Raw genomic sequence first — 24668 nt, 5'->3', positions numbered from 1 at the left:
ATTTTGATTATTATTTTGGTACCAAAGACCAAAACTTATTTACCAGCATCCAGTTTTGCAAATTGTGATGATGTCGGCTTCAGATGATATCTCAGGATTTTAAAATGGATCCCCCAGGCAGAGTGGCACACGGTATGCAGGTAGAAACTATTCCATGTCTCACACTTGTCACCATGTCCACCTGCAGCAGCCAGGATGAAGTTGATTCTGCCCAGTTGAGGGACATTAGTCCATGAATGCAGGCAGGCCCTGGATGGAGGGACCTTCTGGGCTCCTATTGCTGATCTAGGCTGGATCCTGACAGCCCTGGGGACATCTTGGCAGGGGTGTGGAAGTACATAGCCCTTTTTCTAAGATCTATGTTGGAAATGCAAGAATGAGCTTGTCCCAGGAAACTAAGAGAAGGGACCCCCAGAACCACAGAAATGAGTGTCATGGAATTTTGGGGCCATTCCTTCCTAATCACCTCCCCTGTCCCCACAAGCACTCTCTGGAGACTGACCCAGGCTGTAGTCTTCGGTGCCTTGTCTTTGGCTCTGCATCCCCTTATAAGTCATGTTTTGTATCAAGGATTCTGTTGGCCGTGGGAGGAAAGGGGCCTCTCCCAGACCTGTTCCCACTCTGAGAGGACAGGTCTGACGTCCTCCTGGAGGCAGGGCTCCAGGCTCAGAACCTGAGAATCTTGGCGCGGGGCAGGATTATGAGGCTGCATTCTGTCCCCTGCGAGGCCCGGCCCTGTCCAGTTCCTCCTGGGCCTCCCCACACCCTCAATGGGATGGCTCCCTCCTGCTGACTTTCTGGATCGCTCCTTCATGTCGGTCACTGCCCACCTGCTACTGGGCCATAAGGGGGCTTTTGCTAGCCTGACCTCAGGCTCCCTTCCTCTGCTCCTGGGCATCTCTCTGAGGCTAGCCATGGCTTCCACGGTGCAGGCAGCAGGTAGGAGGCCCCGGGAGGGCCAGGGAGCGAGCCCCACCAGATAGCAGGATGCAGGGCAGGGGAAGGGACTGGGAGATGAGAGGACTTCCTGCAGTCGAGTATCTGGTGGCTTCTTCCCTCTCCCTCGATCCCAGCGACCTCTCTTCTTCTTAAGGACTCTCCCACAGCTGTCCCCAAGCCTACCTTTTCACAGAGCCAGGGACCCAGGACACCAACTCAAAGCCCCTCTGTTTACTCCTTCACTGGGACCTGAGGTGGGCTGAGTTCTGTGTGTTGCTGGCAACACAGAACAATGGCTGAGAGAAGGCTAAGACCCTTCAGCCTTGAGAGCCCCCTAAAAATCACCACTGGAGGAGGTTGGGTCCCAGAAGTCCTTCCCCCACCAAGGATTGACTTCTCCATCTCAACTTGGGAGGCGTTGTTGGTCTGCCTCCCCCAACCAAAGATTCCAGATTGTCACCAGACTCAGCATTCCAGTCACTGGTGACAGGCGTGCTTCAAGTTCCACTTGGTTTCTCCGCCTTTGTAGAGTAAACCACAGCGGCAGACTTCAAAGGGGAAGACCTCTGTGCGGTGCCCCCTGATAGGGCAGGAAAGCTGTGGAGTACACAGGTTCCCTAGTGATGCCCCTGATCACAAAGCCCCACCCAGTGGGATTCCAGAGAGCATTCGTTTGCCTTGTTTCACCAGCATCTTCCCTTCGGGGCACTCTTGAGTGAACTTTCTGGAATGACCCAGGCATATTTCTAGCCTGAAAGGGGTGGGAGATACACTTTGTGGTCTATAGACCAGAGCTTAATTCTGGATGAGGAAGACTGAAATTCTTGCCTTATTAGCCAAGCGATCCTGGCACATGACCTCGACCTCAGATGCTTATTGAGCACCTACTGTGTTCTAGGTGATTCAGATACACAAATTATATGGCACCTTGGGGGATCTTAGACACTCAGTGGGGAACTGATGTCTGACCTCCTCTGTGAATTAGGGGGAATAGTGTTCCTCATGGTTCTGAGGGTCAGATGTGATTCTGAAACACAGAAGGGTGAATCACATGTGGTGCCCCCCACACAACGGGGGTGTGACAGATGTTGGGTCTCCCTTGGAGTTCCATTTTGAAAGGGTGATTCTGTCTTCCTGGAAGGTGATGAGGCCAAAATGTCCCTAAAGAAGGCACATTATTCTAATTCTGAAAGGACCTTTGAAGTTTCTGGTTTAAGAGAGCACTTCTCCCAGAGGTTAAGTGACTTGCTTAAATTGCACCCGGAGTTCTGAGAACCCTGTGGATGAGAACCAGTTGTTTTAACCACAGCCGGCTCCTTCTCTGCCTCCCTCAACATCCAGATTTGGATGGAGTTTCCTTGGATTCCTCCTGCCCCTCAGTCAGGAAATCTTGGCAGGCTCGGGATGTGGCTCTGTGGTAGAGTGCATGCACAAGGCCCTGGTTCTAGCCCCACCACATGTGGGCATGCATACACACACACACACTGTGATATTTTTTTTTTTAAAGGAGCTAGAAAGGTAAGAAGAGCTGAAAGATAAAAACTTAACTAGTGTTAAGTCTTTTAAACTATTTGAGCATCAGTATCTCCTGAGTTGGAAGCTAATTCTTTTTTTTTTTTTTTTTTAAAGAGAGAGTGAGAGAGGGGAGAGAGAGAGAGAGAGAATTTTTTTTTTAATATTTATTTTTTAGTTCTCGGCGGACACAACATCTTTGTTGGTATGTGGTGCTGAGGATCGAACCCGGGCCACACGCATGCCAGGCGAGCGCGCTACCGCTTGAGCCACATCCCCAGCCCCACACTGTGCTATTAATTGGAAAGGCATTCAGTTAATTTTGCATGTTGGCTTCCATGTTTTAGCGTGTTCACATAGATACACGCTAAAATGAATAGATATTTTGCATGTTACATGGCTTCCATTTTTAGCATGTTCACATAGATCTGTGCAACCATCAATGCTACCATGGCTTTTCAGGAGTTCCAAGCACGGTGACATGGAAAACTGTTTAGACAGAAACTTGCTATTTGGAATTTGCTCTTTCTTCTTGTGAGGATTGCTTGTAAACATTGATTTCAAAGGGAGGCCTTTCTATGTTCCTTTGGGTGAGCAGAATTCTGTGACAAGGACCACTCCCTTAGAGAATGAAGGGAATCCTGTGGATTTAAATATGTATGTATATGACTTATGATAGGATGTACTAAGCAATTCAACTAAAGAGACATTTTTGTGTGTGATGTTGAAACTTATGTGCTTAATTTATAAAATATTTAGAAATATTTGCCCAGTAGAATTGTAAGGCTTACCACAGGCTTACCATAAAACTTAAAAGTGTTTATCTAAGATAAACATTTAACACATATTCAGCAAATATTTGGCAAGGTCCTTCCCTGAGTGAGGCACTTATAATTGGTTACAGCCTTGGATTTTGAAATTATATTTGCTTCCTTTTTTTGGTCACAATCCCAACCATGTGAGATACCAGGATCCTGTATGTGCCAAGAAACTCACGTGATGGGTTATCAGCACTTCTCAAGGGCACGATCTTTGTTTTGGTTGCCTCTGATACATTTGAGAGAGTCACAAGGACTGTCACTGTCACGTCTGGGGGACAATGGCACATCCCTGGGTCCCCCAGGCAGGAGCCAGTTGATCCTTTGTCTGACCAGATCCCTTTTGGGGCCTGGCAGAGAAAACATTTACACAAAACAGTCAAAATCAAAATTGTATTTACTTATTTTTATGGCAATACCAATGCTAAACCTTTTTTGTTTGTTTGTATAATACATTAAGTGGATAAAGAGCAGAATTTCAGCTACCTGAAAAATAAGCTTAAAAGGAGTTAGGATCTGTGTGAATTATATTCCATTCTGTAGAAATGTAGTTCTGTTCAAACCAGCCAACCAGCGCTGTGCCTCTCTGTGCATCTGGCGCAGAGGCACGAGTGTGGCGCACCTCAGGGCTGTACGAGGTAGATCTGATGTCTGAAGGCTGGGAGACCCTGGAGATGCTACAGAAGCTTTCTGTGCCTCAGTTTCCTCCATAAACAACTGGGATGTCAATGCTTCCTTCCATGGGATAGCTGGGGACGAGTGGAGCACTGTGGTCAGTGGCCAGCATGTCTGAGTAGACTAGCGAGCACCGACCGCTGCAACCAGCAGCTTGCCTGCTCCTGCTTCTTGTCCTGTGGATGACTGGGTGGCCATCCAGGATCCTAGCAGGAACTGCCCCTGCTATGTGTGAGACTCCATCTTCGCCCTCTGCATCCTCCTCCTCCCTTTGCTGGACTGTTTCCATCAGCTTGCAAACATTCTGTTGCTCTCATCTTAAGGAACAGGCAAACTTAAGCTGTTCCTTCTTCCATGTCTATGGCTACCTCTCTGACCTCCCTCCGGTCTTTGCTGAAATGTTTCCTTCCAAAGGGGCCCAGGGGGCTGGGGATATAGCTCAGTTGGTGCATGCTTGCCTCACATGCACAAGGCCCTGGGGCCCACATTGTATGAAGGAAAATCACAAGCCTCTTCCCCACCCTGCCTGCCTCACTCCCCAGCTCCTTGAGCCCCTTCATCCCTGCCAGCACTGATCACTTCCTAATTCCCTTCCCCCACTCCAGCCCAAGAGAACTCAAACTCCATAAGCAGGATGAATTTAAATATGCATTTTGTTCTGGGTGCATCCATGCACATGCTAGGTGCTCCATAAATGCTTCTTAGATGAGCCACTTTAGCTGTGAGACATCGCAGAGCTTTTAGCAAGAATCAGCTTTCAACAGATGCCATTTTGTAATAAGGCTTAGCTCAAATTCACCTTTGCAAAAGGGCTGCTTGGTCCTTTCCTTCACAGCGACTTCTCCTGAGTCCTCAGCAAGGAGCAGGTGTCTGTATCTATGGTCATTTGAGCCAGAAACCTGAGCATCTGGAGTCCTCAGAGCCTTATCTCTCTATCCAGGAGGAGTCTTAATGGGCTCTTAACCTCTTCACACCTTTCCTTCCATCTTCTTGACCCTCCTGCTGCTGGTCATTTTTCTAAATATGTAAATCTACTGCTAACCAGGTTAAACTCCATGCAGTCCCCCAATTAGCTCTTACAGGATGCTCTCCCAACTTCAATGACTGGGACCACTTCTGGGGGTTTGTCTTTGATTCCAGGAGACCCTTCCTAAGGTCACACTTCAGGACTTAAGAGTCCTGGCACTGAGTTGGCTGTTGTGTCCCCTTTGGGATTGTGGTTCCCCCTGCCTGGGAGGCTTGTGCCTGGTCCCTGGGACCAACTCACTACGGGCCCCCAAGCTGGGCTTTGGCCCTGGTACTCCAGGATACTCAGGTGTACCACCTCCTGTGTGTGGCATCTCTTAACCTGTCTGTTGCAAGTTTAAGGCCTGGCTCTCTACCCAAGGGCTCCTTCTTTGTGTTCCCATGAATGTCATCTTTGTCTCCCCAAGCTGGGCTGGAACCCGGATAGCAGAGGTACATCAGCTGCAAGCTGCCTGAATGAAAGGCAGTAGTAATAAAGTAATGTTGGGAAATCAAGGGGCAATGCTAGGGGGAAAGAAATCAATTAATGGAAAGGAAGGGAGCAGAGGCTTGTGGGTTTGATGAATAAAGGTAGGCGAAATTAGCCTGTGAACTTTATGAAGGTTGATTTTTAGCTCGAGCTGGGTTGATAGGAAAGGATATCAGGAGGGCTAGCTGACCACCGTGTTTACTAGTAGTCTGCAGGGCAGGGGGAAGAATGAGGGTCCCTATCTGGGTGGCCACAGCTGACCAGGTGTCAGGAAGCTTGACCTGGAACCACCTCTCATGTGATGATGCTGGACGCCAAGTTCCCTGGACACAGAGACTCCCACTTTCACTGGCCCTCCTTTGAGTTCTGTCTCTGAGGAGTGACTGTCAGGGCCTTTGCTCACCCTGAAACCCTCAGCCACTCTCCATCAGTCTCATTCTTGACCTGGCTGCCCTCCTAAAGCAGATCAGGCCTGAATCTGGCCCACTACTTGGTTCTTCTCCATGAGATTTTGGGAGATCTTACAAGACAGACAGAAATGGGCTTAGAAGAGAATATGATGGTCTTTTATTAAAAATCAAAAATAAGGCGGGTCTGAGAGGACTTGTAGTTTTCCCAGTGCGGAATCAAAATGCAGGTTACATATAAAAGCACGGAAAACGGGAAGTGCTACGGAGTCAGCCCTTGCAAAGAGGCAGGAAGTGATCCTAAGTGTTCCAATTTTGCAGCAGTCTTCACATCAAACCCATTAGGCTTCAGATGTGGGAGCGCTTCAGCTAGGGGCCTATCAGCAGCCAGCCGAAAGCGGGTTGGGGCCCGGGTGGAGCCACTGCTCCCTCCGCACCCTCGCGAGTCTCAGTCCCGCGTCGTAACCTCGGGGCCACTACAGGCAACTCGCAGGGTGGTTAAGTGGGAAACCTGAGGACGCACAGCAGGTGCCCGGTAGTTAGGGTTTGCCCGAGACGGCGGAATTATTGTAATAAGTGCCACCAACCCTGGCTACGACCTAATTTGTCAAAAAAAGTAGAGAGAGGAATGCGCCGCAGCTGAGCAGCCAAGCGCGGAGCGGGCGTTCCTGCGGGAGCCAGTCCTCGGTGCCCTGCAGCCCTGGCTCTGTGGGCGGCGGGCACACCCGGGGACCATCTGGGGCCTCGCCCCCACTCCGTGGGTGGTCACCCGTAGGAGGTCGCCTCGGCAGGCCAGGGGTCTCCGCGGGCCGTAAAAATCAAGACTCCAAGGGGCATGTGGGGCCGCTGCGGGATCTCCTCGGGCGGGGAAGCCCCTGGTCCGCCGAGGGGAGCAGGGCAGGCGCTAACCCGCGGGCAGCCGCGGCCCCTTTAAGACGCCGGCGGCCCCGCCCGCCGCGCAGCCCACGTGACCCGGTCTTGTGACCGGCGGGAGGGCCGGGAAGCCCGCGCCCGCCCGCCCCGCCCGCCCGGCGCCTCCCAGGGCCGAGCCGCGGGCCGCCGTCCCCGCCGCGTCCCCGCTGGGCCGAGCGAGCCGACCGCGCCAGAGCGGGCGGGCGCGGGCCGGGCCGCCATGGACCACAAGCCGCTGCTGCAGGAGCGACCGCCCGCCTACAGCCTGGAGGCCGGCCAGGGCGACTTCGCGTGCGGCCCACACGGCTACGGCGCCATCCCCGCCGCGCCCCCGCCGCCGCCCTACCCCTACCTCGTCACAGGTGGGCCCGCGGGCGCGGCGGCGGGGCGCACCCCGCAGCCGGGCAGTCTCCGGGCGGGCCGCGGGGCCGGGCTGCCCTGAGCGGCTCCGCGGCGCGCCCCTCGCGGAGCCTGCCTCTGGCCGGCAACGTGGGGTCCGCGAGGCGCGGCTGGCCTGGGGAGCCCTCCCTCCAGGGGCCGGCGCTCGGGGCAGCGGCCTGGCCAGGCGGGCCAGGACCAGGGGTCGGTCGGGGGGAGGACGGAGTCGGGCCACCCCCTCTGATGTGCACCCCCGCCCACAGGGATCCCCACCCACCACCCCCGGGTCTACAACATCCAGAGTCGAACGGTCACCCGGTACCCTGCCAACTCCATCGTCGTGGTCGGAGGCTGCCCGGTCTGCAGGTAAGTCCTGGCCCCGGGAGGCTGAGATCGCACGTGCCGGGACCTTGCAGAGGCAGCGGGGGGCGGCGAGCTGGGGTGAGCCCTGCTTTGGGAGAGGCCGCTGGACCGCCTGACTGCAGTGTGGGAGAGGTGGAATCGCTGGCCCACGGCGCGCAAGGGGGCAAAGGGCGTGGGCTCCCTTTGCTGGGGAGTCGTGTGCCTTTGGGGGGGCCATTGTACCTCCGAATGAGTGGCATGCAAAATGGGACTGATAGCTTTTCCTCGCCGGTGTTGGACCTGCGACAGGTTCTTCAGAAAGTTTGCTGTGCAGTTGATTCTTTAAGAAGGCTGATTTGTTTTGCCACGACTTGAGTCAGTTGGCCTTTATGTTTAGGGAGATGGGGTCCAAGTGACCAGGGGTGCCACAGCTGGGAGAGTCACTGAATACAGAGCCCTGGAGCGGGGCTTAACAACTCTTGGCCACTGGCTGGTCTGGGAGGAAATCCGTGGTTCTTTGTTCCGGGCAGGAGTGGTTTTCTCATACCCTCAAACCTGAAGCCTGACAGAAACTTTCTAAGGACTTTTTATAGGGTCTGAGGTACAGCTGGGCCCCCGCATGTGTGTGTGTGTGTGTGTGTGTGTGTGTGTGTGTGTGTGTGCAGGTTTTGAGGATTCAAATGCAAATAAGACTTGATCCCTACCCTTGGCATTTGGGAGTACTCAGTTCAGGAAGTTGGGGCAGAGTTGGGGAGCAAGGTTTCAGCCTGCCTCTGAGAGGAGGAAGTTGAAGTCTCTGAGATGGAATTAAGAAACCCTGGTTTGGACTGAGACTTCATTTCAAAAGTGTCTTGGTAAGGCCCAGTGTGGAGCCAGCCATAGGGAAGTTAATGATTTCACATGCCTGGGGGCAACTGTGCAATGAGGAGGGCATTGTGGGTTGAGGGGAGAGACACTGAAACCTGGGAGCTGACCATGTGCCTGGTAAAGGGGGCTGTGGGCCAGGAGAGCCTTGGGAGGCTGTCTGCCCACCCAGGAACCCCAGTACAAACCCAAGCTGGGTGTGCATTCTGACACCCTGGTGGTCATTTCCCCGCTGACACATGGGCCTTGGGAGAAGTGGGAGTGAGAGGACTGGCTGTCTCCCAGTGCAGCTGTCTGCAGGTTCTGCACCTGGGGATGCCAGTGATTGGTTTTGAAGCACATGGGGTGGGCTTGGTGGAGAAAAGGGGGGGGCATGGCTTGGGAGCTGGGCCTGTGCCAATGAGTGAGGAGGTCAGGACTTGGTCCCCCATGCAGAAAGTCATTGGGAAATTCCTCTGGATAATTGGTGGGAGAAGGAGAATCTCTTGCTTTGAGGTTCATCTTGGGTGCTCAGAGTGCTGCTGGGTGCAAGGCCCTCTGTCCCCACTCAGTCGACTCCTGGATTCCAGGCCCCCCCCCCCCTTTTTTTTTTTTGCGTAGAGCAGACATCAAGTGATCTGAGGTGAGGTTTTTAGGCTGGTTGACAAGAGGGAGAAGCAGGAAGGCCCTTGGAACAAAGGGCCCAATGCAGCTGGTGGCTTCCCAATCCTGGGATATGTTGGTGTTTGATGAGATGGTTTGGAGGCTTCTCTGGCTCGAGCCCCTGAACTTAGAGGGCAGGCCAGCGCATGGTAGGGTGGCCATGAAGTTCCCAGGAATGTGGGGTGCCTAGTCAGCTCCTGGCATGGGGAGCACTTTCCCTGGTATTTCCCTTTCTCTAGGAGGTGACTTGTGTCATTTTGGAGGCTGTGGCTTTTGCAGGTCTGGAACGCAGGCTGTGCACTCTGGGGAAGGTCTGGAGGGGGGGCTGCCTTCATGGGAGCTGGTGGTTTCCTCTATGCTCCGAGGATAAGGTTATGGGTACCAGATCCCTAAAGTTGGAACCAGAGCGCTCCTTGATCCTCCTGGGCCCTTCTGTCGGGGCTGAGCATGCCTGATGTCCGACAGTAAAGGCCCTTTGCGTCCTTGGAGCCTGTGCACCTGGAGACCTGCAGTCCTTACTGCTGCTGGTATCCGAGGCTATTCTTGCCACGGTGGCAGCAGTCTCACTGGGTGTGGGGCCCCTTGCTCTCAAGCAGGAATCCTAGGTGAACAGGGGAGTGGGTAGCCACATGGCCAGCCTGGGAGCAGGCAGCCTCTTGATTTGAGGAGAGGGTGTGTGATCTAGGGCCACTTGTGCATAGGGACAGAGAACAGAGATGTTCCTCCCAAAAGAGTCGAGTCTTCCCCTGTCTGGCATCTTAGGACCGAGAGACAGGATACTTCTCATGTGACCACACTTCCTCTCTTTCCACATCAGGCCTGCCAGGCTCTGTCCCTGCCCTCCCTGGTGGCTTGGCAGGAATTTTCCCAAGTCACACGTCTGTGATTCCCTCTGAGCGAGGCTTGGCATAAGAGGCCTATGTCGCTTGTCACTTTGCCATCCTGTCTGAGCCGCTGTTGAGCAGCCTGACTCCATTTTCCCTTTTTAGCCGTGTATAAGTAGTGTTTTCTTCACCCCCAGCAGCTGAGTGAGTCTTGTGCCTGCTTCCTCCAAGCCACCTCCTGTACCCTGCCCCGCCGAGGTCTGCTGAAACTGCCTTGGCCAGGGGTGTCCATGCTGGTGCTAGACCTCTGAAGCTCGGTTCTCCCCTGCCCTAGGCTGTCCCTAGATATAGGGCAGGATGGCAGCACTGTGGGTCTCTGCAGCCTCTTTGGGCCACCGTGTGCTGGCCCAGGTACCCTGGGAGCACAGGCTGCAGGCAGAACGTGTGTGAAGCTGCCCAGCAGCCCCGGCTGAATCTTTGCCATTCAGTATTTGGCTTTGGGGGTGACCAGGGAGGCAGGAGGAAATTCACAGAAGTGGGGTCCTGGAAGCCAAGAGAAAGTACAGGTACCCTGGTCAGATGCTGCCCACAGGCCCTGGACGTGGCACTGGGTGGTCTGTGTGGAGCCCTTGGGGGCAGAGACAGTCTTTCTTCTGGTTGGCTATGGAGTCTGGAGGGGAGAAGGAGTGGCTAAGCCTTGGGCTTCAGGTGATGGTGGGTGGCCAAGGGCCTGTGGTGGGAAACTGGTCAGGGAGGTGACAGCCTGAGCTGTGGTAGGGGCTGTCCCTGGCCCCGGGTGGTCCTGGCTGAGGTGGGGGCACTGTGCATGATGGCAGGAGCTTGTGCCCTGGCCTGCATGCTGGCCAAGGTGCCTGATGACAGGATGCCTGTGCTGCCTCCCTGGCTGTCTAGTCTCTGCTGGGTCCAAGTCCCCCAGCCGCGATAGTGTGGGCAACTTGAGGTGATGGCTGGTGGGACAGACTGGTGTTCTGGGAAGCCCGCTGGATGCTGCCCTGCCCAGGTCTGCTTTCTTCCACTGGGGAGGCCCGAGGCTGGGCCTGGCAGCTGGGCTTGGTGAGAACTGCCCTGCGTGGCCTGCAGGTCCTAGTGAACCTACTGCTCAGGAGGCCTTCAGATTGGAGACCTTGGGATAGCCAGAGGCAGGTTGGTCCTGAGCCTTGGCTGCAGGTTTGTGGCCCAGGGAAGAAGCCCTCTGTGTTCCTTTTCTTTTTTCTTTTTTTTTTCTTTGGTACCAGGGATTGAACCCAGGAGTGCTTAACCACTGAGCCACATCCCCAGCCCTTTTTTAAATTTTTTACTTTAAGATGGAGCTTTGCTAAGTTGCTTAGGGCCTGGCTAAATTGCTGGGGCTGGCTTTGAACTTGTGATCCTTCTTGAGGAGGCTATCCTTCAGGGACGGGTGAGCTGGGTTGCTTTTGGGGCTGGATTGTGCCTTGAGCTTAGGAGAAAATGACTGGGGATGAACTGGGAAGGCTCCTGAGTGCCCTGTGCTGGCTGGGGCTTTTTGGGCAGGACCATGACTGGGGAGCCCATCTGCATTTCCTGTCACCACACTCCCAGCTATGTGGCCTTGCAGGTGGCTCCAGGTCAGCTTGTGAGGTGGGGTGGTGACACCTATGGAGTTCGGTGATGTGAGGACATGTGAGGGGTAAGGACAATTCTGACTGGGTACCTGTCCTTGGGCAGCTCAGAGCTTGCTCTTTCCAGTGTCTTCTGCCCATTTCTGTCCTGGTGAGGCGGAGTTCATCTGGAACCCCCCAGGGCCCAGCTCCGGCTGACATCAGCAGGTTCTAGTGGCCACTTGTTCTGAGAGGCTCAAGTGGGGGTAAAGCAGCGTTCTCAGTGTTAGTCAGTTCCCTAGTGTCTCCAGCTTCCATAATCCTCCGACCCCCACGTGACCTGTGTGCAAGGACGGGGGAGGGGCCTGCCAGTGCAGCTGGAAGGACTGCGGGTTTGGACTCTGAGCCAGTTGAGGGAGTTGAAACTTGCTCCAGCAGCATGGGGGGCTGCCTTTGGGTCTGGAGAGGCAGAGTGCAAGGCCACCAGGGCCAGGCTTGCAGGAGGGGCTGGTCTCCACACAGGCGGTCTTGTGTGCCGCTGGCTCCAGATTGGCCTCGAAGCTGGGTCATGCTTTTTAAATCAGAAGTTGTTGGGTTTTAAAAATCTAAACCATGCCAACACTTTTTGAGGTTTGGGGCAGTTCTGTAGTTAAAACATTAATATTTCTATGGCAAGATGAGAATCTTACATTAAGTAGGAGAAATTAAAACTCTGAATAGCCACACAGGAGCTCAGGTCATGTCGCTTCCAATGAGTTTGCTATAAACTTGGGGAAAGTTGCACTTTCCCAGCCTTTTGGCATTTGGGGTTGCAGGTAAGCGAGTGGCATCTTGGGGTGGAGGGCGTGGGGGCCTCAGGCTGAGCCCAGGCTCAGGGCGGAAGCTTTCTGAAGCAGGCTGTGGGCTGGTGTCCTCTCTATCCCTTGGGCCCATTGAAGCCAGGTCAGACCATGGGTGCAGGTTGTCAGGGGACGAGCATTCTTGAGTCCTGGGTTACAGACTCTTTGCTGGTAGATACCTGAGCCTTGTGGGTGATAATCCCACATGGGTGGGCCTGAGGGGAGCATCCTCACTCTTCCCAGAGCGCGGGTGGCCTTGGCCCTCTCTGGCAATAGGATGAAGGCAGGCCTGGGCAGCGGGAGGGTGGGTGCTGCTGGGCACTTCTAGCATCAGGCCTGGCTCTCGTGACCCAGGTCAGTGGAGGGTGGCACAGGCTGCCCAGCCCTGAGCTCTGGCTCAAAGAAGCAGTGGGTTTGAACAGGAAACCCATGAATTTGGGCACTGAGGATGAGCTGCCCTAGTGCCTGGAGGCCAAGGGCCAGGCCGTCCAGTGTAGGCCACAATTCTGTTACTTTGTAAGTTCTAAGTGCCCCTCCAGGGACTGAGAAAATGAGGTGCTGGGTGTTGAGCTGGGCCCAGAAAGCTTGCCTGGCCACTGGTGGGAATCATAGCATCAGGTGGTACTCTGAGTTGGTGGCAGGGAGAGCCCGGGAGTGACCACCTTTCCTGGGCTCCCTCCAGCTTCTGTAATGTGGCCAAGGCTTTGGAGTCTGGATAGAGAATCAGGATGTGCGGTGGGGCTGTGCCCTTGAGTGCTGAACCTCGAGGACAGCAGCAGGCTGCAGTTGGGATGGTCTGTGGGGATGAGACGCAGGCCAATACCAGGAGCCCACCCCCAGCCCCTCACGCCTGCAGCCAGGATGCCCTGTGCCACCTGCTGCCCTCCTGGCACTGAAGTCCAGCGGTTGGCTGGGTGCAGCTCCTCCGCAGCCCATGAGCAGATTCTGGCGCTCTCCTCACTCTGCCTTTTCTTTCTTTCTTTTTTTTTTTTTTTTTTTTTAATATTTATTTTTTAGTCCTCGGCGGACACAACATCTTTGTTGGTATGTGGTGCTGAGGATCGAACCCGGGCCGCACGCATGCCAGGCGAGCGCGCTACCGCTTGAGCCACATCCCCAGCCCCTCACTCTGCCTTTTCGATCCTAGGGGAATAAGCCCGGCAGGCACTCAGCTGGTCACTGTCTTTAGGTCTTGGTGGTCCCACAGGCTCCTGGTTTCCTCACAGCCTGGAGAGGTGCTGGACCTGGCTCCCTGGGACCTCTTCAGAGGGACTGGCTTCTTTGGAAGTTGACTCACCTGACTCCCTCCTGCCCTCTGCTTTTTTCATGGGACATTTTCTAATTGAAACGTGCAAACCAGTGTCCCCAGGGTTTCACCTGCAGGTGTGGGAAGAACGGGGTGGGGAGGGCAGCGCAGCCAGAAGCTCCCAGTGGTCTGGAGCCACCTGGCCCCCCACAGCCAGGGTAGAGGTCCTAAGCCCAGGGCCATGTCCCATCCATCTATGTTGGGGGCAGCTGGTGGCTGAGGACACCAGAGTGGCCTCAGGTGCTATTCATCTGGGTTGCCCTGCCCAACCCCTTGTTAGCCAGGGCCCTAGGTCGGGGCATACTGTGTGTAGCACTCTGGGCGTGGGTACCCTTCTTGGACTGGAGGCAGGGGACCAAGGGTAGGCCCAAGTGTGGTGACCTAATGACCTTGTGTTACACAGAGGAGTCATACCAGAAGTGGTAACTTTGCCATCATCAACTCAGACTTGATTTGTGTGGCCTCAGAGCAGGGCTTCTCCATGCTCCAGCCTGGTCCACCATCTTGATGCAGAAAGGGCCAGCTCTTGGGAGTCAGGGAAGCAGAGCTGGAACAGAGCTCCCCAGGAGTCTGTTTTTTGGGGGATTGACCCAGGGGCGCTTAACCACTGAGACATTCTTTTTTTTTTTTTTTTTAAGAGAGAGTGAGAGAGAGGGGGATACAGAGAGAGAGAGAGAGAGAGAGAGAGAATTTTAATATTTATTTATTTTTTCTTAGTTCTCGGCGGACACAACATCTTTGTTTGTATGTGGTGTTGAGGATCGAACCCGGGCCGCACGCACGCCAGGCGAGCGCGCTACCGCTTGAGCCACATCCCCAGCCCACTGAGACATATTCTGAGCCATTTTTATGTATTTAGAGTCAGGGTCTCACTAAATTGCTTAGGGTCTTGCTAAGTTGCTGAGACTGGTTTTGAAGTTGCAAACCTTCTGCCTCAGCCTCCTGAGCTTCTGGGATTACAGACAGGTGTGTGCCACTAGGCCCAGCTCCCCAGGAGTCTTGACCCAGTGCACTCAGCCTGTGAGCCAGTGGACGCTGGAACCCCCTGGAGGGGAGAGACCAGAGTCCTATCTTCCCTTCTCTGCAGAGCCACCCAGGGCCAGGTGTGGTGGAAAGTGCTCTCGGGACTCACTGTCCATGCCCCTTGTGTGGGTTGGAGGTAGGCACTGAGTTTGACATCTTTTTTAAGCAAAAAACCAGACTTTTGGGATATTTTGGTTTGTTTTTTCATGTGCCCCAGAGAAGCAGGTACTGGTCCCTGGGTCCCTGCCTCTGTTGGCTGCTGCTGTGGCCTGAGTTGGTGGGAGCCCTCAGTTCTGCTACTTTCACACCTTGGTTGAAGCTGTGCCCTTCCTCCTTTCCACCGGGGGCAGGAGAACTACGGTTGCTTCCGGGCCACTGTGGGCAGGGGTGTGTGTGTGTGTGTGTGTGTGGAGGGTGGGCAGCTAGAGGAGGAGCTAGGATGGGGGTAGGGAGTGGGGTCCTCTGGGGCCATGGTGACATTTTTTCCCTCAGCTTTACAAAGGAAAGCAACCCTTGCCAGCAGGTCCCTGCCGCCCCCCCCCCCCAGCCCCAGTCCTTCTGTCCTTTCTGTAGTTTCTCTTCGTGAAGTGCTTGAGTTCGGGGCCACAGTCCTGGGATAGGAGGCAGCACCTCTGAGGCCTGGAGGGGAGCGCTAGTGACACTTATCACTTCAGCCCTGGGTTCAGCGCTTTCTAGAGGGAGACCCAAGTGCTGAGCATAAGCCTGTTTCCCACCCGCCAGGACTGTGGGAAGACTCAGGTCAATGAACTTGTGCTCATTGGCACAGGACCAGGGTCGTGTCCCCAGGGTCTTGGTGCCCTCTGTCATGCACACTGTAGGTAGACTTCATCACTTTTTAGGGACAGTTGCCCTTTAAGGGGTGTAAAAGGTGCCAGGGTGTGGCCGTGGAGCTGGTGTCAGCAGCCCTGTCTTGAGCAGCTGCTCTGTGCCCTCAGCTGAGGCTGCTGCTGGGGGACCCTGGGGACGGGCCGCCTTTCCAGGCAGCTCTGCCGCGGGTCCGATCTGCCCTGTGTGCAGCCCAGGCAGGGAGGGCCGGGGTCCTAACTGCCCGCCCTCTCTCTCCACAGAGTCGGGGTCCTGGAGGACTGCTTCACCTTCCTGGGCATCTTCCTGGCCATCATCTTGTTTCCCTTTGGGTTCATCTGCTGTTTTGCCTTGAAGAAGCGAAGATGTCCCAACTGTGGAGCAACCTTTACCTAAGGGAACAACACACCTGGCTTTCCTACATCCAGCTCTTTTCTAATGTAAATGTCGTGTATAATAGTTTTATTTGATTAAGCTTCAGGACTGTTTTGTAAAGTGAGGTGGGATAGATTGGCATATGCCAGCTTGGCAGAGTGTGGAAGGCAGTGACCCTGCTCCCAAGGTTAATGACAACTCAAGAAAGCACTGCTTTTATTTTTTGCAGTCTTCGATTTGAGAAAGGTGAGAAATACTGTTTTAAATAAATGATTCATACCATTGTTCAGCGATCCTGCGTGTTTGGCGTTGCGCTTGCCGCCCACGGGAAGTCTCCTTGGGGGAAACTACACATGCAGAGCCCGTGAGTGGCCGTCTTCTCATTGGCACTGATGATGGCGCAGGAATGAGTATTTCAGACTCTTTATTCAACATTAAACACAAGATCCCCAACATTTACAGAGCACGCACCTCGGGCACCTTCCTGACTCTTGGGGGCAAGGAATGGCTGCCCTGGTTCCAGGCTGTAGGGGCTGCACATTGCAGCTAATGAATGACCTTGGTGGGGGGGTCCCTTACTACACCAGAGTCACAAAGCTTGAGAAAACTCCCAAATGGGGAGCTATGAAGTCTAGGGTGTGGACCCCCCCATTTCCAAACCCTGGGCCTCACTCGTTCTCTGTTGCTGAAGACAGTGGACTCCCTTAACCCTGTGCTTCTGAATTGGTGGGAGCAGCAGTGGGCCACTTAATAGATTTTAAAAATTTGCTTTCTTTCCAGGCTGGGGCACCTTCAAGACAGTGCACGTGACACCTGCTCATGGTGTAACCCAGACCTTGTCCTGGGAGGGTGTTAACTAGTCATGCAGCAGCAGCCCTTCTTGGGGGTGCCTGTGCTCTCCCCCAGGAGAGCCTGAGACATTGTTCTGCCAGCTGGAAGGAGCCGGAGTCTCACATGCACTGGTTCACCTCCATCTGACCTTGACCAACGTCTGACTTACAGAACAATGATTTATATATGCTGAGATCAAAGTAGCCATGATAAGCCACCTCCCGCCCCCTCTGTGTGGATTTTAGTCTTCACTGACCAGACCCAGATCCTTTGGAGCAGGGTCAAGCTACAGCCCCCTGCCCGGGGCAGTGTGCAGAGAGGCCTGACCAGAAGTTGGTCCTAGAAGGCCTGAAGTTGAGTGCCTGACAGTGGTGGGCTGGAACAAGTGCCACCTGCAGAGGACCTAGGAAGAGGTTTGTTAAGTGGATGCAGCTTTGGTTACCCCACTTAGGGAGAAGGCCCTTGGAGTCACATGTTGCCAGTGCGCCAGGCCATGGTGAGGACGACCTGGGTGGCCCACTGTGAATCCAGCTGTGACGCCAACACTGAGCTCAGTAGTTCTTACGGACGGTTTCATTAGTGCCCAGTGTGGCTGTGCAGAGGGCAGGTGAGTTGTCTGCACTTTGCAATTCCGAGGGAGGCCAGGAGTCCTCCATCTCTGGGGAGCTCTATGTTTAACCACAAGTTCAAAATTTGTAAGTTAAAAAAAGTTATTATCTTTAATATGATGTTTTCATAATTTATATTGCTTAAAATTATGATTTGCATGCTAAGATGCAAACTTTATACAATATTTTCTTTAGATAAACGTCATAATGCTATTTAAGAGCATGTGCTTTGTAAAATAAAACCATGGTCTCATTCGCATTTAGGTGCAGAAGCCAACCATGAAAGCATAGACTATCCCTTATTCTGGCAGTTATTATTAAAAATCAGAATATTAAAGATATAGTAAGGATTGGAACCAAATTTACTTTTTTTAACAGAATAGGAAAAAATACTTCAAATGATTGAGCTGGTCACTAAACTATTATTCACTTATCTTAAAGACAGAAATGTGTAAACTCAACTATGCTAACTAAATTGAGAAAATGCATTGATTTGCTCAAGTAGGATACATTGGAAATCAGGCCCCCTTGGGTGAAGCCTACGACAGTCCCAGCACTTGTCAGTATAGACCTATTGTTGTGCAGGTGAGAACTCGACATCAGAGGGACCAGGAGGATCCGTGGCATCTTCATCGAATGGGCATCTTCATCGAATGATCGGTGCTGATCGATCATTTGTCACTGTTGGTCGGAGTTTCACAGTAGCAAAGGGATTTTCTCCACTATTGGGGAGAGAGGGGGAAACTATAGACAAACTGTTCCAGGACAGGAATTCCATTTAAAACAAGTTGCTAACCCCGTTCTTGCTCTGCCTTGTTGCGCTCCCCACCTTCCCCGTGTGTACAAGCCTCGAATGATGTTTCTGTGAAAGTCTGCAGTCCTTTCCATGTGACCCACTGGGGACACTCCAAAGCTTTACACCTCTGTGGTCCTGTGCTGGGAGGGGGGCTGCATGTGGGAACCACCTTGAACAGGAGCTGGACAGGGCACAAGTGCTCGGTCCCTCTAGGCCTGATGCCGGGAAGGGCAAGGGCAAAGCAGGCGGGGATGATGGCCCTCTCAGGCTGGGCCTCCTGGGTTGGGGTGCTGCCCACTCCCCCAGGCAAGGGCAGCACTAGCTCTGAAGAGCTGCTCCAGGAGTCATACGTACCTGAGAAAGGGCGGCTTTGCAGTCCCATTTGCATCACTCTGTAGGAAAGATAAAGAGGAAGTTCATGAAAGGCTCATGAAATTGGGACATTTTTAATACGACCTGCAGATAAAGAACCGGAAAGCGTAAGGACTATTTAAGGTTCCTTGTTTTAAAAGCACCCTGTGGTCTGTCTGTGAGATCACTTGGGTGTCTGAATTCATTGGAAAGAAGAAGGGTGAGATGTGACAATGTCCTACGGCCAGGAGGGCCCCTCACTAGTGTCAGAACACGGACCAAACAGCTGCCTCAGAGTGTGGCTGAGGTGCCCACACAGGCCAGCCTGTGACGACCATGTCCTATACACGGACACTCAGACTGGGCAAATTAACTGAGCAGCCGAGCCACCAGGAAACACCTGTGTGCAGGCCAGCGCCGCTCAGGGGAGAGGCAGACTCGGCTCTGGCAGAGCCGTCCTGATGGTGGTGGGCTTTTTTTGGGGCTGAATACTGAATGAAGACCTGAAAAAGTAGAGGGTAAAAATCAATCCTTGCTGACCGGGAGGCTGAGGCCGATTACTGGGGCCAGTGGTCTTACAGACAGGAGGTCCCAAAACGGGAGGGAGAGAAGATGGCACTAAGGCAAACACTGTCTAACACCAGGAACTGCCCAAGCCCTGCGGCACTGAGCCCTCCCGCTGCCCCGCTAGGGCTGTGCCTCCTGGAGTCCCGGGGGAGGCCGCTGAGGTTCTCATGGGTACTGCTGACCGGGACCAGGTGTGTGTGTGCACCTTTCCCCCTCATTAGTTCTTGCTGTTCTCTGGCACATGGAGACTTGGAATGTTCTTCTCACTTCCCAGCGCCAGCCTTGAGGGTGAAGGCCAGGGCCAGGCTCCTGCTGGATGGTGTCTTCCAAATGCTGGGCCCAAGACGGCTGGGTCCCAGGTGTGACCGCAGCCTCAGAGCCCTAGGCCAGGGCAGCTGCAGCGTCTGCTGTTCCTCACAGAAGCACAGCCACTGCCCTGCTGAGCAAATCCCAATAGGGCCTTGAAGTGGCTGCAAAAGTGACTTCTCCAGGGGAGCCAGGCTTCCCCGACAGGCCTCAGTAGGTCATTTCTGGTGTCATTCCTAATGTGTTGGTTTTTGTACTGGGGAGTGAACCCAGGAATACTTCACACTGTGCCACATTCTGAGCCATTTTTAATACTATTTTTGAGATAGGGTCTTGGTAAATAACTGAGGCTGGCCTTGAACTTGGATCAGCCTGCCTTCACCTCCTGAGTTGCTGGGATTACAAGTGTGCCCCACTGTGCCTGTTGATTGCCTTCTCAAAGCACTGGACTGACGGCACTGCCCCGGAGCAGGAAGCCCACGGTGACAGCCCCTGTGCAGGAAGGGAGCTTCCTGTCGACCCAGAGGTCAGAAGGGCACTGTGTCTGGCCAGAGCCACTCACACCATGCCAAGCACCGCTCACACCAGCAGGCCCAGCCCTGGGCCCTGCCTCCCACTGGAAGGCACTTTCTAGCCTTGGGGCAGAGCACTGTTCCCTCCCTGTGCTGCCACCTGGTGGCGCAGGCGCTCTGTTCACTGGAACCAGAGCCAGAAGCTTCCTCTACCTGGGAGCCCCCACCAGCAGCTGTGTTCCAGCAGAGGCCTGCGCTTTCTTGGAGCCTCATGGCCCAACTGAATTTTAAAGCAAGTTCACTGGCATTTTAATGAGCCCTGGCATCAGTCTGGGTGCTTACCCACCCCGCCTGAAGGGATCCTGGCAAATCTTCAAGAGTAACGTGGCACGAGGCAAGGACTGCCATGAGGAAGAGGGAAAACAGACCAGAACCTCTCAGGTGTTGGGGCAGATCCTGGTGCTGTGCCCGTGTCTCCTTGGGCATACCCCGGCACTGGCATGGACCAGCAGGGCACACGGCCACCAAGATGCTGCGGGCAGCCGGTGCTAACAGCCCATGCTGAACACACCCAGGCAATTCTGTCCCCGGCAGGCCACTCAGTGCCAGGATACTGGGATTCTGGCCTTGCGGGAGGGATGGGAACTGCATGGGGTGTGCATGGGTGGTGGTGGGGCCCTGGGGACAGGAAACCTTGTTTCTTGAGCTGCTGCTGGATATAGAGTCACTTTGTGGAAATGTGTTATGCACTTTTCTGTATGTGGTATTCTTTAATAAAATGTTTACTTAAAAAAAAACAAGCCTAGACGCAGCCCTGAATATAGTGTCTTGACTTGATTTCCATGTTCCTGCTGGTGTGAAAGCAGTGTGTGTTCAGTAGAAACTGTACTTTGAACTTTGTGGATCTTCACCTGGGCCAGCAATATGTGGCACAGCCTCTAGTGGCTCTGGGTAAGGTCTCGAGCCATGGCTCCTGTCAGCCCCACAATCACAGGGGGGACACCTGACATTGTGTGCCCTGTGCTGCTACTCAGCTGGGATGTCTGTAGGTGAGGCGTGTCCTCAGTTTACAGTGCTGTCAACTCAGGTTGCACCCTCATGGTCAGTCCAGGTGCACCTGTGTCAGTCATTTTCAGACCAATTTCCCCTTTAACACTTGGGGTTTTTTCTGGGTGTGGTAGTGCACAGCACTAGAAGGCTGAGGCAGGAGGATTGCAGATTCAAAGCCAGCCTCAACAACTTAGTGAGATCTTGTCTCAAAAAATAAAAAGAGCTGGGGATGTGGTTCAGTGGTAAAGGGCCCCTGGGTTCAACCCCAGTTCCAAAGATCCCAGTGACTGCTGGGATGCTGGGTCAGGGGAGCTCTCCACGAGCCCCGATTTCTTCTAGTCCAGTGAGTGCTGAGAATGTACTTTTGGTGCCGAGTATCAGCGACCTCAGTAGGGACCGCCATCTCCCAGCACCCCGCCCAGCTCGGCCAGCACACGCCCTTGGTAGCCAGGACTGAGTGCTCCCCAGTGCAGCCCCCTTTTCTAGCTGGCCTAAGAATGAGTCATCTCTGGGGCTCTGGGGCACAGTGGGCAGGGCCTGCTGCACTTCCTCCTCTGTCCTCTTTGGCAGCCAGCATGGTGCTGATCCCAGAGCACAGTGGACAGGACAGGAGGTGATCCAGGCTGAACCCAGGTACCCACAGGTAGGCCATCAGGAGAGTGGAAGGGTAAGGACAGTGATGGCTTTGAAACTGGAGAACCAGAGAACCAACAGGTGGGGGCCGCAGGGCAGGACAGGAGAACCCAGAAATCCCCAACGTCTTGCACGGGACACTGCTGACCGAGAAGCTGCTGTCCACTCTACGTCCCCCTTCCCTCCTGTACAGGTTTTTGTGGGGGTGTCTACCACAGGGCCATGTGCCTTGAGGGGACCACTTGATCCCTGCTTACAGGAAGGTCCCTGTCACCTCATACCACCAGAACAGTTCCTTCCCCAGCTGCCGGCACAGAGGAGCCTTGAGGCCCAGCCAGGGTGAGTCAGGTCCAGCCGAGGCCTCGCTGTGGCAGGCCAGGCGGTGATGGGACAGCGAGGATGCTGGCCTCAGGACGCCCACTCAGTGGAACAGAACAACACTTCCTTCCTAAGCAGCTGGAGGCCAGTCACTTGCCACAAGGCCTCCAACACTTGTCCTCAGTGCTGGCAATTCATACTGTCCCCTGGGGCTGCCACTGTCCCCCAGCTCCCTCTGATCTAGTTCAACCCTTTATTCTTAAAATGGGAACCCTGAGGCCAAACAGGGAGAAGCCAATGGCTTCTCCCTGGGACCTTTTCTGAATCAAAGTGCCCAGTGGGGGGCCACCAAAGCACCCCCCTGCCTGCACCAGGGGCTCCGCCATGGCAAACATGCACTTTGAAATGTGGCTCTAGGCTTGAGACAGCCGAGCTTTTAATCATGTTTGCAAGGATGTCTCTCAGGTGACTTAGGGAACAATGGCCCACACTGAGCCCTGAGCTTCGTCCACATGGCTGCTCCCCTGAGCCACTTGGGGTGAAGCCCTTCTCGGCTTTTCTGAGATCTTTTCAGAGGCGACATCACGGGGCAGAAGGGCGCCAGTATCATGTGTGGGTGTCCTTAAGCCCAAGAACGCTGATGTTAGAAACACCAAACCTTTGTGTGCAAGTGACCATAGCTGAAGACAGGGGCCCGGGAAACCCTGTTTAAGCACAGAGGTGGCTTTGCCAGCTCTCATGGGTCCCCGAGTCTGGCCTGAGCAGCACCTAGTCCCCCATGTCAACAGCTGGCTTAAACATTTTGGTTAAGGAAAGAAAGTTAAACCATTTGGGTGTCAGAACTTGACTGGGTCCCCATGGCTGCCAGGCAGGGCGGGCTGCCATCTTAAGCGTCCCACAGAGCGTCCCACTGTGGGTCAATCTTGAACACTGCTATAGTTTGCGCGACTGGAACCTGGCTGTCTGGCAGGGTGGCCACTGGCCATATGTGGACAAAACAGTTGATCCAACTTCCTAAGTACCCTGCACTGTTTAAGGCTGCTCAGCTGCTCCACAGGCACTGAGCAGGACAGTTCCAGAACATTTCCGCCTGATGCTTAAATTCTCCAGTGTCACCTACTGCAGCTGTCCCCGGCCACACAGAGTACTAGACACAGCACTTCCTGTTGCTCCGGGAGAGGCGGCCAACACCAGGAGGCCTGCGGCAAGTGGCCACTCCTGCCTCGAGTCAGGGTCCCTGGCCTCCCAGGGCCACAGCCCTAGGACTCCTGGTTTGAACCACTTGGCAGCAAAGAATATGTAGTGGCCCATCCAGTTGAAAAACGACATTAGGAGAGGCCACATATGCCGGGGGTAATTTCCCTTCTTTTCATCTGGGTGTGGTAGCACAGCCTGTCATCCCAATGGCTTGGGAGGCTGAGGCAGGAGGGTCGCGAGTTCAAAGCCAGCCTCAGCAACTTCAAGGCGCTAAGCAACTCAGGGAGACTGGTCTCTAAATAAAATACAAAATAGGGCTGGGGATGGGGCTCAGTGATTGAGTGGCCCTGAGTTCAATCTCTGGTACCAAAAAAAAAAAAAAAAAAAAAAAAGAAAAACATGAGATCTTGAAATATTACTTCAAAAACGTCAATTCTGTGATAGGAATGTAAGGCGACCATTTAACCGTGTGTGCACCTGTGAGGCACTACCTACTTGGGGGTTGCTGCCCTCTTCCTTGTTTGTTTCAGAGAGAAGGAAAAGCGGATGTCCTCAAGCAGCACAGCTGGGTGGCCCTTGAAGTGGCGGCTGACAGCACCTGCTTGGGAGGTGCTCAGGCCTGGTGGCCCTTTGATTTTTAAAAGCCAATTACTGTTTTCTTGTGACTTTCCCTACTTGGTATTTTCCACTATCCTCTAGGTCAGAGGAACGGCAAAGCAACTCCTCAGGACCTCAGTGACTAGCCACAGAGTGGCAGGTGTCCATCAGTGAGCATGTTCTGATGTGAAAGGCTGATGCCTGTTCACGGCTTATTTCCCAAAGAGCTGTGGGACCTCAGAACTGCCTGTCGTGTTTCTGTGCTTCCCCTTTCTGCATTTCACCCCTGGGTGTCAGGGGCCTGGCTGATCACAGGGCAGCTCAGCTGGGGCCCCGGCTCCGCTGTGTGGCTGGTGCAGACGGGTGGAGGTTAGGAAAGCTGTCCGTCTATCTGTCTCTCTCTCTCTCGAGGGAATGCGATAAAATATTAATAGTAGGTATCCCAGAAGTGAAAACATAATTAAAAATTTAAAAATATTTTTCTAGTTTCCTCATTGATATTACCAAAAAAATCCCAGAACCTTAGGTGATTTTTACAAGCAGCAAATGTTATTTTAATAGAAGCACCATAGGTATGAGTGTAACGATTAGATGGTTAAGTTTTTACAAAGGAGCCACTGCCCAAACTTGAACTTTGCTCTTTAACAAAAACCTGAAGCTATGACTTGCATGTGGGTTTAAAAAGGGAACCTAATCTGGTGGATGTTTAACGCATCTAGCAGGCGATGACATTTGATTACTACATTAAAACATGGATTTCTAGTGAATATTTTGTTTAAAGCTCTGCTACAAAATAATCAAATTGACAAACTATTTCTGGAGGCAGAAACAAGGACGAACTTTAGAACTAACATTTATCAATTGCTTTACACTTAGAAAACAAATGTAGATTTTGGTGTATTTCTGTCTCAAAAGTCTTTCATTTGGGAATTAATGTATAAGATTGTAAACTATAGGTCCTTACTTAAGAATTCAGAATCTTCAAAATGGTCCCATCTTTTTTTCTAGCATTTAAAGAATGTTTTTCCTATTTTTGAGATTGGCATGTTGCCAGACACCTGTAATCCCAGCGGCTCAGGAGGCTAAGGCAGGAGAATCTTGAGTTCAAAGCCAGCCTCAGCAATGGTGAGGCCCCAAGCAACTCAG

The 24668-nt window shown here is 53.5% G+C and overlaps 2 protein-coding genes across 3 annotated transcripts in view; one reads left to right on the top strand and one right to left on the bottom strand.

Moving 5' to 3' along the window:
• Positions 1 to 812: 812 nt before the first annotated feature.
• Positions 813 to 16040, top strand: BRI3 (brain protein I3; the record flags this gene model as incomplete). Of its 2 annotated transcripts, none has more annotated exons than XM_081297627.1 (3): positions 813 to 939; positions 7400 to 7502; positions 15645 to 16040. In XM_081297627.1, 3 exons carry the CDS (start codon positions 813 to 815, stop codon positions 15775 to 15777), a joined length of 363 nt encoding a protein of 120 aa, XP_081153753.1. In that variant the 3' UTR covers positions 15778 to 16040. The 2 variants fall into 2 exon arrangements, with proteins under 2 accessions (XP_081153753.1, XP_081153752.1); XM_081297626.1 differs by lacking the exon at positions 813 to 939 and adding an exon at positions 6829 to 7120.
• Positions 16041 to 17279: 1239 nt separating this feature from the next.
• BAIAP2L1 (BAR/IMD domain containing adaptor protein 2 like 1) overlaps positions 17280 to 24668 on the bottom strand; it is an 89795-nt gene continuing 82406 nt past the window's right edge. Inside the window, exons 13-14 of the mRNA XM_081297625.1 lie at positions 18346 to 18383; positions 17280 to 17917 (exon numbers count right to left, since the gene is read on the bottom strand). Of these exons, the coding sequence (XP_081153751.1) occupies positions 17842 to 17917; positions 18346 to 18383 (114 nt within the window). The 3' untranslated portion in view covers positions 17280 to 17841. The remainder of the gene's footprint in view (positions 17918 to 18345; positions 18384 to 24668) is intronic.

This window comes from Spermophilus citellus (genome assembly GCF_964194105.1).
Source record: "Spermophilus citellus genome assembly, chromosome: 6".
Classification (NCBI taxonomy): Eukaryota; Metazoa; Chordata; class Mammalia; order Rodentia; family Sciuridae; genus Spermophilus; species Spermophilus citellus.
The sequence above is the reverse complement of the archived record's forward strand: the minus strand, read 5'-3'. Positions and strand labels throughout refer to the sequence as shown.